This window comes from Enhydra lutris, unplaced genomic scaffold (assembly GCF_002288905.1).
Source record: "Enhydra lutris kenyoni isolate GAN:26980312 unplaced genomic scaffold, ASM228890v2 scaffoldscaffold37, whole genome shotgun sequence".
Taxonomy (NCBI): Eukaryota; Metazoa; Chordata; class Mammalia; order Carnivora; family Mustelidae; genus Enhydra; species Enhydra lutris.
The window spans coordinates 15,443,559-15,458,575 of record NW_019154121.1 but is presented as its reverse complement, the minus strand read 5'-3'; the positions used below and the strand labels follow the sequence as shown (position 1 = coordinate 15,458,575).

Sequence of the window (15,017 nt, the reverse complement as noted above, 5' to 3'; positions counted from 1 at the left end):
AAAAAAAAAAAAAAAAAAAAAAAAAAAAAAAAAAAAAAAGTGTGCTTGTGATTATACCAGTTCCCTCCAATGGTCTCCAAATCGTGGAAAATTTAACAGCATGAAATAAACTTCTTTGAAAATGAGTTTCAAGGGTTGAACACATATTCAACAACATTTCCACACCAATAACTTATCTTATTTGATTATGAGCTTGTGTTTAATTTCCCTTGACAAATAATTCACCTTTGTTAATAATCATTAAGTGCTACAAAGCCATTCTCATAAGTTTATGGGAATGGATTTTAAATAGTAGCCTTTGCTAAGATGCTGCTGTAAATACAATTAGAGGAGTGAGTGGACAGAAGCACAGGGGAGGGTAGCAGGACGTGGGAGGGAGAGAAGCTAACAAGTTAGCTACTGGTGCTGTTCACTCACATACATCTTCCTGACAACGATGAACACACAGACCTTAAGACTCTAAGACCTTTCCAGGGGTTTCCAAAGGAGCATCGAGCTAGTCTTTAGTATGATCAGTGTTTTTTTAACTGACTCTAAGGTGCAGTCTACTATATGGGGTAAAAAACGTAAATCTCTGGCAGTAACTTTACCACTAAATGATCTTACGAAAGGATCCCTGGAAACTATTAGAGCCAAGAAGGATCACTTCACCTATGCCTCTCCTTTGATAGAAAACCAGAGGCTCGGAGAAGAGAGATTCTCAGCGTTGTCAGTATAAAACTCACAGTCCTGACTCCCCATTTTTTCATTACATTTACACCTCCTCTGAGCACTATCCATGAAGTTGAACGTGTATGTTTCATTAACTCTCCTGTGTAAGATGCTGACCAGTGTCCAACCCAGTCACTAGTAGTATCTTTCAAAGCAATAGGGATCATGTGATTTTATTCACTTAAGAAGGTGAATTTTAGTTGTTTTTTAGATGATGCTCTCTCTATCCTTACGGTCACCATAGTGGCCACAAAAGTGTTTCATACAGACAGACCAGGCAAACCCAACAGCTTTTCACAATGAAAAGAAGTGAAGGTGCATGTCTGGGAGTGAGGGGACATGCACTCAGACCTAAAGGGACATGCACTCAGACCCTTCACGGGCGAAGACTGCTCAAATACCACATTCTATTCATCTTGTCCAGGGAGGTGCATCTTTGAGCCCACCAAAAAAAGTTAGAGACAAGGAGTAATGAATAGTAACCTGCTTCAAAACTCTTCAAATCTCATTTCCTTGTGAACACCAATCACCTTTACAAAAATCTGGGGTGGGACAGTTATTCACTAGAAACTCCACTGAGTAATTGCGCCACCTCTTGATAAAATTTCTGAGTGTTGATTTTGAGTGGATTGTATAAGCTCAGAGACAAATACACAATTAGGGGCAACATGAGCCTAATTTCCAGATTTTCTGTTTAGAATAAAAACAAGCTCTTCAGTTTTAAAAGTGTCAAATTGCAAACTGATATGTTCAATTTAATTTCAAGCACATCCACCATCGCAGGTAACCCTGACTGTGGGCCGTCTGGGTCCGGGGCTCCAGGCAGTGGTAACCTGTGATGAGTTCAGGAGCTCGCAAATGAGCAGCCAGAAGCCCAGTCACTAACTAAATGTATAACAAGATCCCAAGCACAGAGTTACCTAAGGCGCCCCCTTTGCGAGGCGTGATCTGCTCTTGGAACCTCGGTACATTAGAGACCAGGGTCCTGCCACAAAGGAGTTATCAGCCCAACATCGGACGCCAGAAAAATCAGTTCACTCTCAAGGCCCCCAAACCCAGCCAGCTCCCAGAAAGGGTAGAGCAAGTCCTAGCTTCTGTCACTCTCCCAACAAGCAGACACATAAACAAACAACAAAAGGAATTGTTAGCTCCCCCAAGGGAGGCAGCATGCATTAAAAAGACATGAACCTCGTCCTACCTTGCATCCAAACATCAACGACAAAGTGTTGTTGGTGCAAGCAACTTTGCAGTGGCAAATCATTGGAGTAAAACAGTCAGGGTCCTTAACAACAGGGGACATTCCTTTCGGGCTGCGGCAGTGGCAGCTCGCTGGGGGACCCGAACACGGTGCTCGCCGGGCACATGGAGTGACAGCCTAGACCGAGCAGCCGCTCCGATAGCTGCCCCCTGCACCCGGCGCAGCCATCCCAGCGCCGGGGTAGAAGCAACGCGGGCAAGTAACAAGCGTCTTGGGGTCTCCCTTCCCTGGGGAATGAGGCGTTGGGGGAGGGACCGAACCAAGAAGGGTTTTCCCCCCTACGGTGAATTTGGAGTAGGTAAAATTTTTTTAAAAAATTAAAAATATATAAAATAAAAATAAAACGGAGCCAGGCGCTTAGAGGAGGGTTCAAAGGAGGTGGGGCAGTATTAGCATGTAAAAGGATGTGCCCGCCTACTCGCCCCAGTCACACAAGATTGTCATGCTAGCTGAAGGGGGCTGAAATTATTCTCTCTGAAGGAAAAAAAAAAAAAAAAAATACTGCAGCTCCCGATTTGGTAAAAAGCCAGTGGCTTGCTGCAATCCAGAGTCACCGTGGGGAGCGCTGGCCGGGCAATGGGGTGGAAGGGAGGGGCCGACAGAGGGAGGGAGCAAGGTGCTTGCCAGCCTAGCCTAGCCTGCCGCTCCCTGCATGCAACCCAGGAATCTCTGGGGTCGCTGTGAGAGAGCTCCAGGGCTAAAATCGAGACCACACTCGGCCCCCATCGCCGCTACCCCCCGACAGGCGACCTCCAAGGACGAGCTCTGAAGAAGGGGAGGCCCCGGTGGCACCCTGCTGGGTGCATTGTCCATGCTGGCCCTCTGATACTGCTGTGCCTGAGTTGATGGCCGGCAAAGGGACCTGGGGTGGAAGTGCACTGGAAATGGTTCCGCTGGGGCCCTCTGCCCTTGACTTCTGGGTCAGCGAGCTGAATCACTCCCTAGGTGGTAGAATCCACCTCAGGCTTTATCTGATACAACATTTTTCAAACTCAAAAAAGAAGAGTCAGTCCCTTCCCCACCTTGATATCTTAGAGGCTCCAGAAAGCCCCAGAAGTCTCTATGCTGTTCTGGAAGTATGAATGACAAGACTGGTGGACGATGTGCTGTTCTTTTTTTTTTTTTTCCTTTTCTTCCTCTCTCTCTCTCTTTTTCTTTGTCTTCCTTTTTAAAGTGAAGCTATCAAAATTGCCTAAGATGGAAAAAAAATTCGGCATGTGGCTGGCCCAGCTGCAAAACTGCTTATTGGAGACAAAAAAAAAAAAAAGTGATAGGAAGGATGCAGAAGCGCAGGAAGAGCAGGAAGTGGGTAAAACTAGCTAGCACCGTTTTGGTGCCACCTGAGCGCCTGGCACTATGCCTTATAAATGGTTGGTGGAAAAAGAGCAAGACATCAGGATTTGGAATTAGACTCTGGCTCGCAGGCTGAGTGGCTTTGTGTAAGTCACTTACCGTGCTTGAGTCTCTGTTTGCTTCTCTGTAAAGCAAAACTACCTTGTAGAACTGTCATGAAGACTAGAGACAGTAAAGAAATTCCTGATTGAGCCCCAGTGGTACATAGCAGCTGCTCCTTACTTACATAGCCTGTTTCCTGTCTTAGCCTGAAAGACAGGTATTATTGGACATGTTTTACTAAAATAAGAACCTGAGGCCCTGAGATTGTGTCATTTGCCCAAGTCACACAATCAGTAAGCCATAAGGATAAGGATCAGGGCCCCCGGGTGGCTCAGTGGGTTAAGGCCTCTGCCTTCGGCTCAGGTCATGATCTCAGGGTCCTTGGATCGAGCCCCCGCATTGGGCTCTCTGCTCAGTGGGGAGCCTGCTTCCTCCTCTCTCTCTGCCTGCCTCTCTGCCTACTTGTGATCTCTGTCAAATAAATAAATAAAATCTTAAAAAAAAAAAAGAAGATAAGATTCAAAGACAAGTGACAGAAGATAATTTACAAAGCAACATCACACTTCTCCAGAAGTATGCCCTAAAGACTCCAACTGTACTCTGAATTAATGAGCCTCAATATCACTATACGATTCAGACTTACAAAGTTTCAGCAAGAGCAGCAACACCAACAAAACAAACCAACCTGCAAACTGTCAAGTCAAACGCCGCACGCACCCCATAAACTTCTTCACCCGCCTGTATTCAAAATACCCCACCCTCCTGTCTCAGACTAAGGCAAACCAAACCTGATTGCGTAATTCCCTAGGATTCTCAGGCTCAACCTTTACATTATCATTCCATAGGCCAGGAGGATATCAAGGGCTCTACATTTTTAATCAGCCTTCTGGTGAGAGGAATATGGGTCCTGCTTACAAAATTAAGACCTCCTAAAGGGAAATGAACATGGAACAAAGTATGAGCAAAGATCAGCATGAAAAGGCAGTAAAAGTTGAGACAAATCTGGCTCTAACTGAAGAGGGCAGCTGTGCCTCAGGCTTTGGGGATTCTCATACTAAGCACAGGAATCTTTACCTCGTCAATTCCCCTCCTGGCAATTGGCACTGATTCAATCTGTCATGCATCAGGGTCGGCAGGGACTCAGGGGGTCTGATATGTGCTTAAACACCCTGAGTCACTTTGGAGGAGCAGAACTCTGGTGTGGTGCCTTCTGTAGAATCCTAAAGTCATATTCACACGTTAAGTGTACCCCTTATCACTTTATCCCTTTATGTTACCATAAAATGTGTGATTGTTTGAGCACTTCCACCTACAGAGCATCTATAATTATGGCTGTTTTTCCAAAGGCAAATGGATTCTAAAAAAGTTGTACAATATTTCCTTATTCATTAGCCTATAATTTGGATTTCAAACACCCCAAAAGTATTGTATGCTCTATATTGTGATGTTCCAATAATAACTAACACAGTCCTTCCCTAATGAATTACCCAAGCTAAGGCTGACCTCCTATTCTAGGGCAGCATTTAAGGCTGCTATGTTCAAGTTATTTCCCATTCTACAATTTGTACTGGTTTAGATTGAGAAAGCCAAAGGCAATATATAAAGAAAAATATATAGTTCAGTGCTTTAATCTTTTATTGTTTAAATTTAATCAATGAGAATTCATTTCTCTGTACACACACACACACACGCACACACACGTGTGTATGTGTGCGTGTGTGTGTGTGTACCTGTTATCTCCACATAGGCATCTCACAAAATGCTTTCCTTTAATTCTTGTTTCTCAATAATGGCTCTGGGGTGAATTGAAGAGGGGGAGAAGGGGGAGATGTGGTTTCCATGACAATGCATTCCATAGTTACAGCCAGTAACCACTATGGTTAAAAAAAAAATGAATCACTGTTACCTTAAAATATGAACACACTGCATTATTGGTCTGAAAAGCACTAATTTGGGAGAATTCTACATGGGAATGGACAGCAATATTTTTAGGAGGAGATATTACTGGAGCATGCCAGGACATGATGCACTCATTTACTCATTTTAATAGTCAAAATAGTCACCCTTAATTAGACATTTCAATGATTGGTAATATTTCCAGTTCTTTCTGATAATCATCACTTTTCAAAATGATACATGACAGCTATACACAATTAAAAATTTTTTCTAATGACAACCTTCCCTCAAAACTGACTCAAAATCACACACCACAAGAATAGGATTATCGATAAACATGAATAGGGCTATCTTTAATCTTTTATTTATTGTTATTGCTATCATTCCTAATCAGAAATTGAGACAAGGTAAGAAGCATGAGCTATTTATCCTTTTTTTCTTTCTTTGCTGATCCTTTCCAAAGCAATTTTTAAGAAGAGATGGTTCATGTTGGAAGGGAAAGAGTATAGTGGACACTAGGAGTCCTGGTGTTTCTTCTCGCAGGCTGGATAACTTTGAGCAAGCTACCTAACCTCTATAGGCCCCAATTCTCCTGTCTATCACAATGAAATGGGTAAACCAGAGCACCTCTCAGTTTACCCTGGTGATTAAATTGGGAGTTGTCTTCCAATATAGACTCTTAAGAATGTAAAGAAAATTTAAGAACCAATTTCATCCAATCACCTATCTTCATTAAACTCTTCTGTAGTGCTTACTATTTGATATGCTCAAATACAGTGTTCACTAGGTGCACTGCTCTAAATTCACCAATGGGCTAGAGCCGAACTCTACTCTTGGGAGCCCGATGTGTGTACATCTTTCACAACCCTCCATTCAGTGACACCATGATGATGATAATTTGGAATCAGCCTTGGAAAAAGTATGTACACCAGATAAATTGGTAAACACTATGGATCAAGACTTTTCTTCTTCAGAGAAATATTTAGCTCCTCCCTCTGGTTTAAGTACTTTATCTACACTAATTTATTTAATAATAAATTATTTATTTAATTTTTAAAAATCTTATTAAAAAAAAAAAGGAAACTGAATCACAGAGAGATCTGTAGGCTAACAAAACTGATCCTAGTTAGCTTAATGAATCAACTGACAAAAAAAATTTAGGCCCATCATATTCTCAAAAAAATCTCCATGGCTTTCAACCACAAATGTTTATTTTTTCCTCACGTTAGATGTCCTTCATAGATTGACTATGGCTTGAGCCATGTTGTTCCATGAACAGAAGAACAGCCTCTATTAGGGACGTGATATTCTCCCAACAGAAGGAAAACCAGTCAATGGCTGAATATACAGTGGCTCTTAACACTTCTGCTCAGACATTACCAACCTCTCACTCTACATTCTATTAGCCAAGGCAGGTCATATGGCCCAAAGTGATGCCTGTCAGGTGGAAAAGGATAATCCTCTCACGTGGAAGAAGGAGAGAATATTGGGAACAATATTCACAGTATATATTAACAATAACAATGGTAGATATTAACAATAACAATAACAATATTCACAGTAGCTAACAACTTATCTGGGTGATAGAATTAGAATTCGAACCCAACCAGTCAGACTCAATGAGCCAAGTTGTTAAAGTAGGCCGTTCTGCCTCTTACTTACAGCTAACACATCTCTATTTTTCACCTACTTTCCATAATAAGGTCTGTTATTTAGTACCTCTTCAAGGGAATTCTTCCCAGTGACTCCTATAAGGAAAGTGTGGTAGATTTAGAAAACACAAGAACTTTGGAGCCAATTACACACAGTAGGTTTTGCCACGAACACCTGTGTGATTTCAACCTTATATTCCTTCTCCTCCCACTTCCTTTCACTATAAATTGAAGTCCCCTTATTTTCACTTAATCTTCAATGAAGATATTTTCATGTAATTACATCGTCAATAAGGTTGTAATACATACTATTTTTATCATTGAGCTTCCTCAAATATGTAAGGTGAATAGGCCTATGAATATGCTTTTCTGTCATCAATGAGTTTACAGACTAATTGAAGTGACTGTTGGGAAAAAGGGATGAAGTAGCTTTTTTTTTTTTTAACAATAACAAAGTATATAGAATTATTAATAAGTGTACTTTCAGTCTGAAGAATGTCTGACCAATTTACTTAACTTCTCTGAACCACAATTTCCTGTTCTGTAAAATGATAATAAAGCTATAGGATCGTTATAAGGCTTGTATGAGATAATGTACCTCAAAATGCCTGTCACTCTTGCTTGGTTTGTTCTAGGCACTCAGTAAATTGGAAGAGATTTATGTTGATTTCCTGATTTTATTTCTGGATTAAAATTAACAGCAAAGAATAAACCTATTAGAGCCACCTGATGTGTATAATATCTTTAGACTGAACAACTCTGACTCTTTAAGCTTTCTTCACAAATTGTACTCTCCCAAATTCTCCTCACACACTTCCTCAGTTCTCTCAAGTCCCTCTCACTGAGGAACACATACCCACAGTGAGGGTTTGTACTAGAGTTAGACCCCATAAAACTGACTCTAAAATGCATCATGTTGGGACACGTGGGTGGCTCAGTCTGTTAAGCATCTGCCTTTGGCTCAGGTCATGACCCCAGGATTCTCGGATCGAGTCCCACATAGATCTCCTGTCAGTGGAGAGTCTGCTTCTCATTCTGCTCCTCCCCTGCTCCCTGCTCATGCTTTCTCTCTCAAATAAATGAAATCTTTAAAAAATTAAATAAAGTGCATCATGCTTTCCCCCCTCTTCATGCTCTGTCATATCTGATTCCTCCATGTCTACCCATCTGCCCCGAAGTATGTGGACCAGTCACACTTAATTATTAGTTGACCTTTATTTGAATCATAATTAGCATGTTTGCTTGACCTTTATTTGAAATAATTGTGCTTATTTGAAATCTGGAATGATTGAGTCACTAAATGAGTGAATTAAGAAAAAAATGAAGATATGGGTTAAGCCAGGATTTCTACAGCCCCCACCTCTGCCCTAGCTGAACCAGCCCCCAAGCCTCCACCTCCTAGTTGTAAAGAATACAACTTTTATTGAGGAAATGCAGCCCATTGATTCAAAATCAATTTTGAGATTTTCTATTAGCATCAAGTATTTTGAAATAATGATTGTCCTCAGCTTCAATATGAGGCAAGGCAAATTTTTGTCTGTAAGATTTCTCATCATGCTCATTTTTACTACTGTTCAGTTTTACTACTGTTCAGTTTTACTACCATTTTGAAAAAGCTACTCCAAACATCACCTTCTGTACCACCTGGACAAATTTCTTCAGTATGAAAATCAAATGAAAAAAACAAACACACACCTCTTTTTAGGCTTGTTTACCTAATCTGATTTCAGTGTTAAAAGAATAAGATTAGAGTCTTGGGTTCCAGGCCTAGCTTTCCCATTTACTATATAAGTGAGATAATCGCTTAACCCCTTTGACAGTTAATTTTCTCATCCTTTAAAAAATGTGGAAGGGTTGTTAAATAAAACACTTACATTATTGGGTTCCTATGAGGATTTAATAAAATGCCATATGTGAAAATACCTGATCCCAGCGCCTGGCATATATATACCTTTTTTTCATATCTAAAGATAGAAAAAATGTTACTAAAAATAAATGCTAAGTACAAAAGCTAAGTACAAAAGCAAAGTAAAAATAATTTTATTTATTTATTTATTTTTAAAAATGAAGGTTGCTATTTTTTTTGAAAGATTTCATTTATTTACTTGAAAGAGAGAGAGAGACAGGAAGACAGAGAATGGGGAGGAGGCAGAGGGAGTGAACATCCAGACTCCCACTGAGTGCAAAAACTGATGCAGGGCTTGATCCCAAACCCATGAGATCAGGACCTGAGCTGAAAGTAAGGATTGGACACTCAACTGACTGACCCACCCAGGGACACCTAGAAATAATTTTAAAGTACTATTGGGAATAGAAAAAAAAAAGCAACTTGAAAATACTCACAACTCCCTTATCAGAGGTAACTAATTATAAAATCTTGGAAGAGACAGCTCCAGGAACACCACAACAAAATGGCATTCAAACTATGTATAATAGTGTGTGCTGTTTTTGAAAATAATATACGTTTGATATCTATTCATGATTTTAGACAAAAATTTTCATACAAAAATGGCATTAATAATGTCATAGTATTTCAATATTTCATGGCATATTTCACAAGCCTCTTCTTGTTGCAGGTCAAAAATATTTCTTAATATTATGAAAAAAATTGAAATGTTCATATGGGCAAATATGTGCACATATACATAACAAAATTATGAGGCTAAAAGTTATAGATAAGGAATTCTTGGAGCAAAGAGCATGACTATTAAAAAATTTCAATGTGTTAAGTGCTACTTAGTGTTAAGAGCCCCTGTATATGTTTATGTTTGTATCAATTTAAATTTCCATTAAAAATCCTGTGGGACTCATGTTTATTCTCTGTAAGTATCTTATAGACTATATTTGAGTAAAACTCAGCTGTAATATTTTGATTTGTGTGAAAATGTTATTTTTTTTTTAATTTTATTTTTTATAAACATGTAATATATTTTTATCCCCAGGGGTACAGGTCTGTGAATCGCCAGGTTTACACACTTCACAGCACTCACCATAGCACATACCCTCCCCAATGTCCATAATCCCAACCCCCCTCTCCCCACTCCCCTCCCCCCATCAACCCTCAGTTTGTTTTGTGAGATTAAGAGTCACTTATGGTTTGTCTCCCTCTCAATCCCATCTTGTTTCATTTAATCTTCTCCTACCCCCTTAACCCCCCATGTTGCATCTCCTCTCCCTCATATCAGGGAGATCATATGATAGTTGTCTTTCTCCGATTGACTTATTTCGCTAAGCATGATACCCTCTAGTTCCATCCATGTCGTCGCAAATGGCAAGATTTCATTTCTTTTGATGGCTGCATAGTATTCCATTGTGTATATATACCACATCTTCTTTATCCATTCGTCTGTTGATGGACATCTAGGTTCTTTCCATAGTTTGGCTATTATAGACATTGCTGCTATAAACATTCAGGTGCACGTGCCCCTTCGGATCACTACGTTTGTATCTTTAGGGTAAATACCCAGCAGTGCAATTGCTGGGTCATAGGGTAGTTCTATTTTCAACATTTTGAGGAACCTCCATGCTGTTTTCCAGAGTGGTTGCACCAGCTTGCATTCCCACCAACAGTGTAGGAGGGTTCCCCTTTCTCCGCATCCTCGCCAGCATCTGTCATTTCCTGACTTGTTAATTTTAGCCATTCTGACTGGTGTGAGGTGATATCTCATTGTGGTTTTGATTTGTATTTCCCTGATGCCGAATGATGTGGAGCACTTTTTCATGTGTCTGTTGGCCATCTGGATGTCTTCTTTGCAGAAATGTCTGTTTATGTCCTCTGCCCATTTCTTGATTGGATTATTTGTTCTTTGGGTGTTGAGTTTGCTAAGTTCTTTATAGATTTTGGACACTAGCCCTTTATCTGATATGTCATTTGCAAATATCTTCTCCCATTCTGTCAGTTGTCTTTTGGTTTTGTTAACTGTTTCCTTTGCTGTGCAAAAGCTTTTGATCTTGATAAAATCCCAATAGTTCATTTTTGCCCTTGCTTCCCTTGCCTTTGGCAATGTTCCTAGGAAGATGTTGCTGCGGCTGAGGTCAAAGAGGTTGCTGTCTGTGTTCTCCTCAAGGATTTTGATGGATTCCTTTCTCACATTGAGGTCCTTCATCCATTTTGAGTCTATTTTCGTGTGTGGTGTAAGGAAATGATCCAATTTCATTTTTCTGCATGTGGCCGTCCAATTTTCCCAACACCATTTATTGAAGAGGCTGTCTTTTTTCCATTGGACATTCTTTCCTGCTTTGTCGAAGATTAGTTGGCCATAGAGTTGAGGGTCTATTTCTGGGCTCTCTATTCTGTTCCATTGATCTATGTGTCTGTTTTTGTGCCAGGACCATGCTGTCTTGATGATGACAGCTTTGTAATAGAGCTTGAAGTCCGGAATTGTGATGCCACCAACTTTGGCTTTCTTTTTCAATATTGCTTTGGCTATTCGAGGTCTTTTCTGGTTCCATATAAATTTTAGGATTATTTGTTCCATTTCTTTGAAAAAAATGGATGGTACTTTGATAGGAATTGCATTAAATGTGTAGATTGCTTTAGGTAGTATAGACATTTTCACAATATTTATTCTTCCAATTCAGGAGCATGGAACATTTTTCCATTTCTTTGTGTCTTCCTCAATTTCTTTCATGAGTACTTTATAGTTTTCTGTGTATAGATTCTTAGTCTCTTTGGTTAGGTTTATTCCTAGGTATCTTATAGTTTTGGGTGCAATTGTAAATGGGATTGACTCCTTAATTTCTCTTTCTTCCATCTTGTTGTTGGTGTAGAGAAATGCAACTGATTTCTGTGCATTGATTTTATATCCTGACACTTTACTGAATTCCTGTACAAGTTCTAGCAGTTTTGGAGTGGAGTCTTTTGGGTTTTCCACATATAGTATCATATCATCTGCGAAGAGTGATAGTTTGACTTCTTCTTTGCCGATTTGGATGCCTTTAATTTCCTTTTGTTGTCTGATTGCTGAGGCTAGGACTTCTAGTACTATGTTGAATAGCAGTGGTGATAACGGACATCCCTGCCGTGTTCCTGACCTTAGCGGAAAAGCTTTCAGTTTTTCTCCATTGAGAATGATATTTGCTGTGGGTTTTTCATAGATGGCTTTGATAATATTGAGGTATGTACCCTCTATCCCTACACTTTGAAGAGTTTTGATCAGGAAGGGATGCTGTACTTTGTCAAATGCTTTTTCAGCATCTATGGAGAGTATCATACGGTTCTTGTTCTTTCTTTTATTAATGTGTTGTATCACATTGATTGATTTGCGGATGTTGAACCAACCTTGCAGCCCCGGAATAAATCCCACTTGGTCGTGGTGAATAATCCTTTTAATGTACTGTTGAATCCTATTGGCTAGTATTTTGGCGAGAATTTTTGCATCTGTGTTCATCAAGGATATTGGTCTGTAGTTCTCTTTTTTGATGGGATCCTTGTCTGGTTTTGGGATCAAGGTGATGCTGGCCTCATAAAATGAGTTTGGAAGTTTTCCTTCCATTTCTATTTTTTGGAACAGTTTCAGGAGAATAGGAATTAGTTCTTCTTTAAATGTTTGGTAGAATTCCCCCGGGAAGCCATCTGGCCCTGGGCTTTTGTTTGTTTGGAGATTTTTGATGACTGTTTCAATCTCCTTACTGGTTATGGGTCTGTTCAGGCTTTCTATTTCTTCCTGGTTCAGTTGTGGTAGTTTATATGTCTCTAGGAATGCATCCATTTCTTCCAGATTGTCAAATTTGTTGGCGTAGAGTTGCTCATAGTATGTTCTTATAATTGTCTGTATTTCTTTGGTGTTAGTTGTGATCTCTCCTCTTTCATTCATGATTTTATTTATTTGGGTCCTTTCTCTTTTCTTTTTGATAAGTCTGGCCAGGGGTTTATCGATCTTATTAATTCTTTCAAAGAACCAGCTCCTAGTTTCGTTGATTTGTTCTATTGTTTTTTTGGTTTCTATTTCATTGATTTCTGCTCTGATCTTTATGATTTCTCTTCTCCTGCTGGGTTTAGGGTTTCTTTCTTGTTCTTTCTCTAGCTCCTTTAGGTGTAGGGTTAGGTTGTGTACCTGAGACCTTTCTTGTTTCTTGAGAAAGGCTTGTACCGCTATATATTTTCCTCTCAGGACTGCCTTTGTTGTGTCCCACAGATTTTGAACCGTTGTGTTTTCATTATCATTTGTTTCCATGAATTTTTTCAATTCTTCTTTAATTTCCTGGTTGACCCATTCATTCTTTAGAAGGATGCTGTTTAGTCTCCATGTATTTGGGTTCTTTCCAAATTTCCTCTTGTGATTGAGTTCTAGCTTCAGAGCATTGTGGTCTGGAAATATGCAGGGAATGATCCCAATCTTTTGATAACGGTTGAGACCTGATTTAGGACTGAGGATGTGATCTATTCTGGAGAATGTTCCATGTGCACTAGAGAAGAATGTGTATTCTGTTGCTTTGGGATGAAATGTTCTGAATATATCTGTGATGTCCATCTGGTCCAGTGTGTCATTTAAGGCCTTGATTTCCTTGTTGATCTTTTGCTTGGATGATCTGTCCATTTCAGTGAGGGGAGAGTTAAAGTCCCCTACTATTATTATATTATTGTCGATGTGTTTCTTTGATTTTGTTATTAATTGGTTTATATAGTTGGCTGCTCCCACATTAGGGGCATAGATATTTAAAATTGTTAGATCTTCTTGTTGGACAGATCCTTTGAGTATGATATAGTGTCCTTCCTCATCTCTTATTATAGTCTTTGGCTTAAAATCTAATTGATCTCATATAAGGATTGCCACTCCTGCTTTTTTCTGATGTCCATTAGCATGGTAAATTGTTTTCCACCCCCTCACTTTAAATCTGGAGGTGTCTTCAGGTTTAAGATGAGTTTCTTGTAGGCAACATATAGATGGGTTTTGTTTTTTTATCCATTCTGATACCCTGTGTCTTTTGATTGGGGCATTTAGCCCATTAACATTCAGGGTAAGTATTGAGAGATATGAATTTAGTGCCATTGTATTGCCTGTAAGGTGACTGTTATTGTATATTGTTTCTGTTTCTTTCTGATCTACTACTTTTAGGGTCTCTCTTTGCTTAGAGGACCCCTTTCAATATTTCCTGTAGAGCTGGTTTGGTATTTGCAAATTCTTTCAGTTTTTGTTTGTCCTGGAAGCTTTTAATCTCTCCTTCTATTTTCAATGATAGCCTAGCTGGATATACCATTCTTGGCTGCCTGTTTTTCTCGTTTAGTACTCTGAATATATCATGCCAGCTCTTTCTGGCCTGCCAGGTCTCTGTGGATAAGTCTGCTGCCAATCTAATATTTTTACCATTGTATGTTACAGACTTCTTTTCCCGGGGTGCTTTCAAGATCTTCTCTTTGTCACTAAGACTTGTAAATTTTACTATTAGGTGACGGGGTGTGGACCTATTCTTATTGATTTTGAGGGGGGTTCTCTGAACCTCCTGGATTTTGATGCTTGTTCCCTTTGCCATATTGGGGAAATTCTCTCCAATAATTCTCTCCAATATACCTTCTGCTCCCCTCTCTGTTTCCTCTTCTTCTGGAATCCCAATTACTCTAATGTTGTTTCGTCTTATGGTGTCACTTATCTCTCGAATTCTCCCCTTGTGGTCCAGTAGCTGTTTGTCCCTCTTTTGCTCAGCTTCTTTATACTCTGTCATTTGGTCTTCTATATCGCTAATTCTTTCTTCTGCCTCATTTATCCTAGCAGTGAGAGCCTCCATTTTTTATTGCACCTCATTAATAGCTTTTTTGATTTCAACTTGGTTAGATTTTAGTTCTTTTATTTCTCCAGAAAGGGCTTTTATATCTCCCGAGAGGGTTTCTCTAATATCTTCCATGCCTTTTTCGAGCCCGGCTAGAACCTTGGGAATCGTCATTCTGAACTCTAGATCTGACATATTACCAATGTCTGTATTGATTAGGTCCCTAGCCTTTGGTACTGCCTCTTGTTCTTTTTTTTGTGGTGAATTTTTCCGCCTTGTCATTTTGTCCAGATAAGAGTAGATGAAGGAGCAAGTAAAATACTAAAAGGGTGGCAACAACCCCAGGAAAATATGCTTTAGCCAAATCAGAAGAGATCCCAAATCGTGAGGGGGAGAAA

At 39.7% G+C, this 15,017-nt stretch overlaps 1 protein-coding gene across 2 annotated transcripts in view; it reads right to left on the bottom strand.

Moving 5' to 3' along the window:
* The window catches only part of LOC111154393 (discs large MAGUK scaffold protein 2), a 1,367,735-nt gene that overhangs the window by 1,188,685 nt on the left and 164,033 nt on the right, over positions 1 to 15,017 (bottom strand). Inside the window, exon 1 of one of the 2 annotated variants that reach the window (XM_022513933.1) lies at positions 1,910 to 2,011. The exons of the other annotated variant lie outside the window; for it this stretch is intronic. Coding sequence (XP_022369641.1) covers positions 1,910 to 2,011 — 102 coding nt within the window. Of the gene's footprint in view, positions 1 to 1,909; positions 2,012 to 15,017 lie in introns of those variants that run through there. 2 annotated transcript variants of the gene reach the window in all.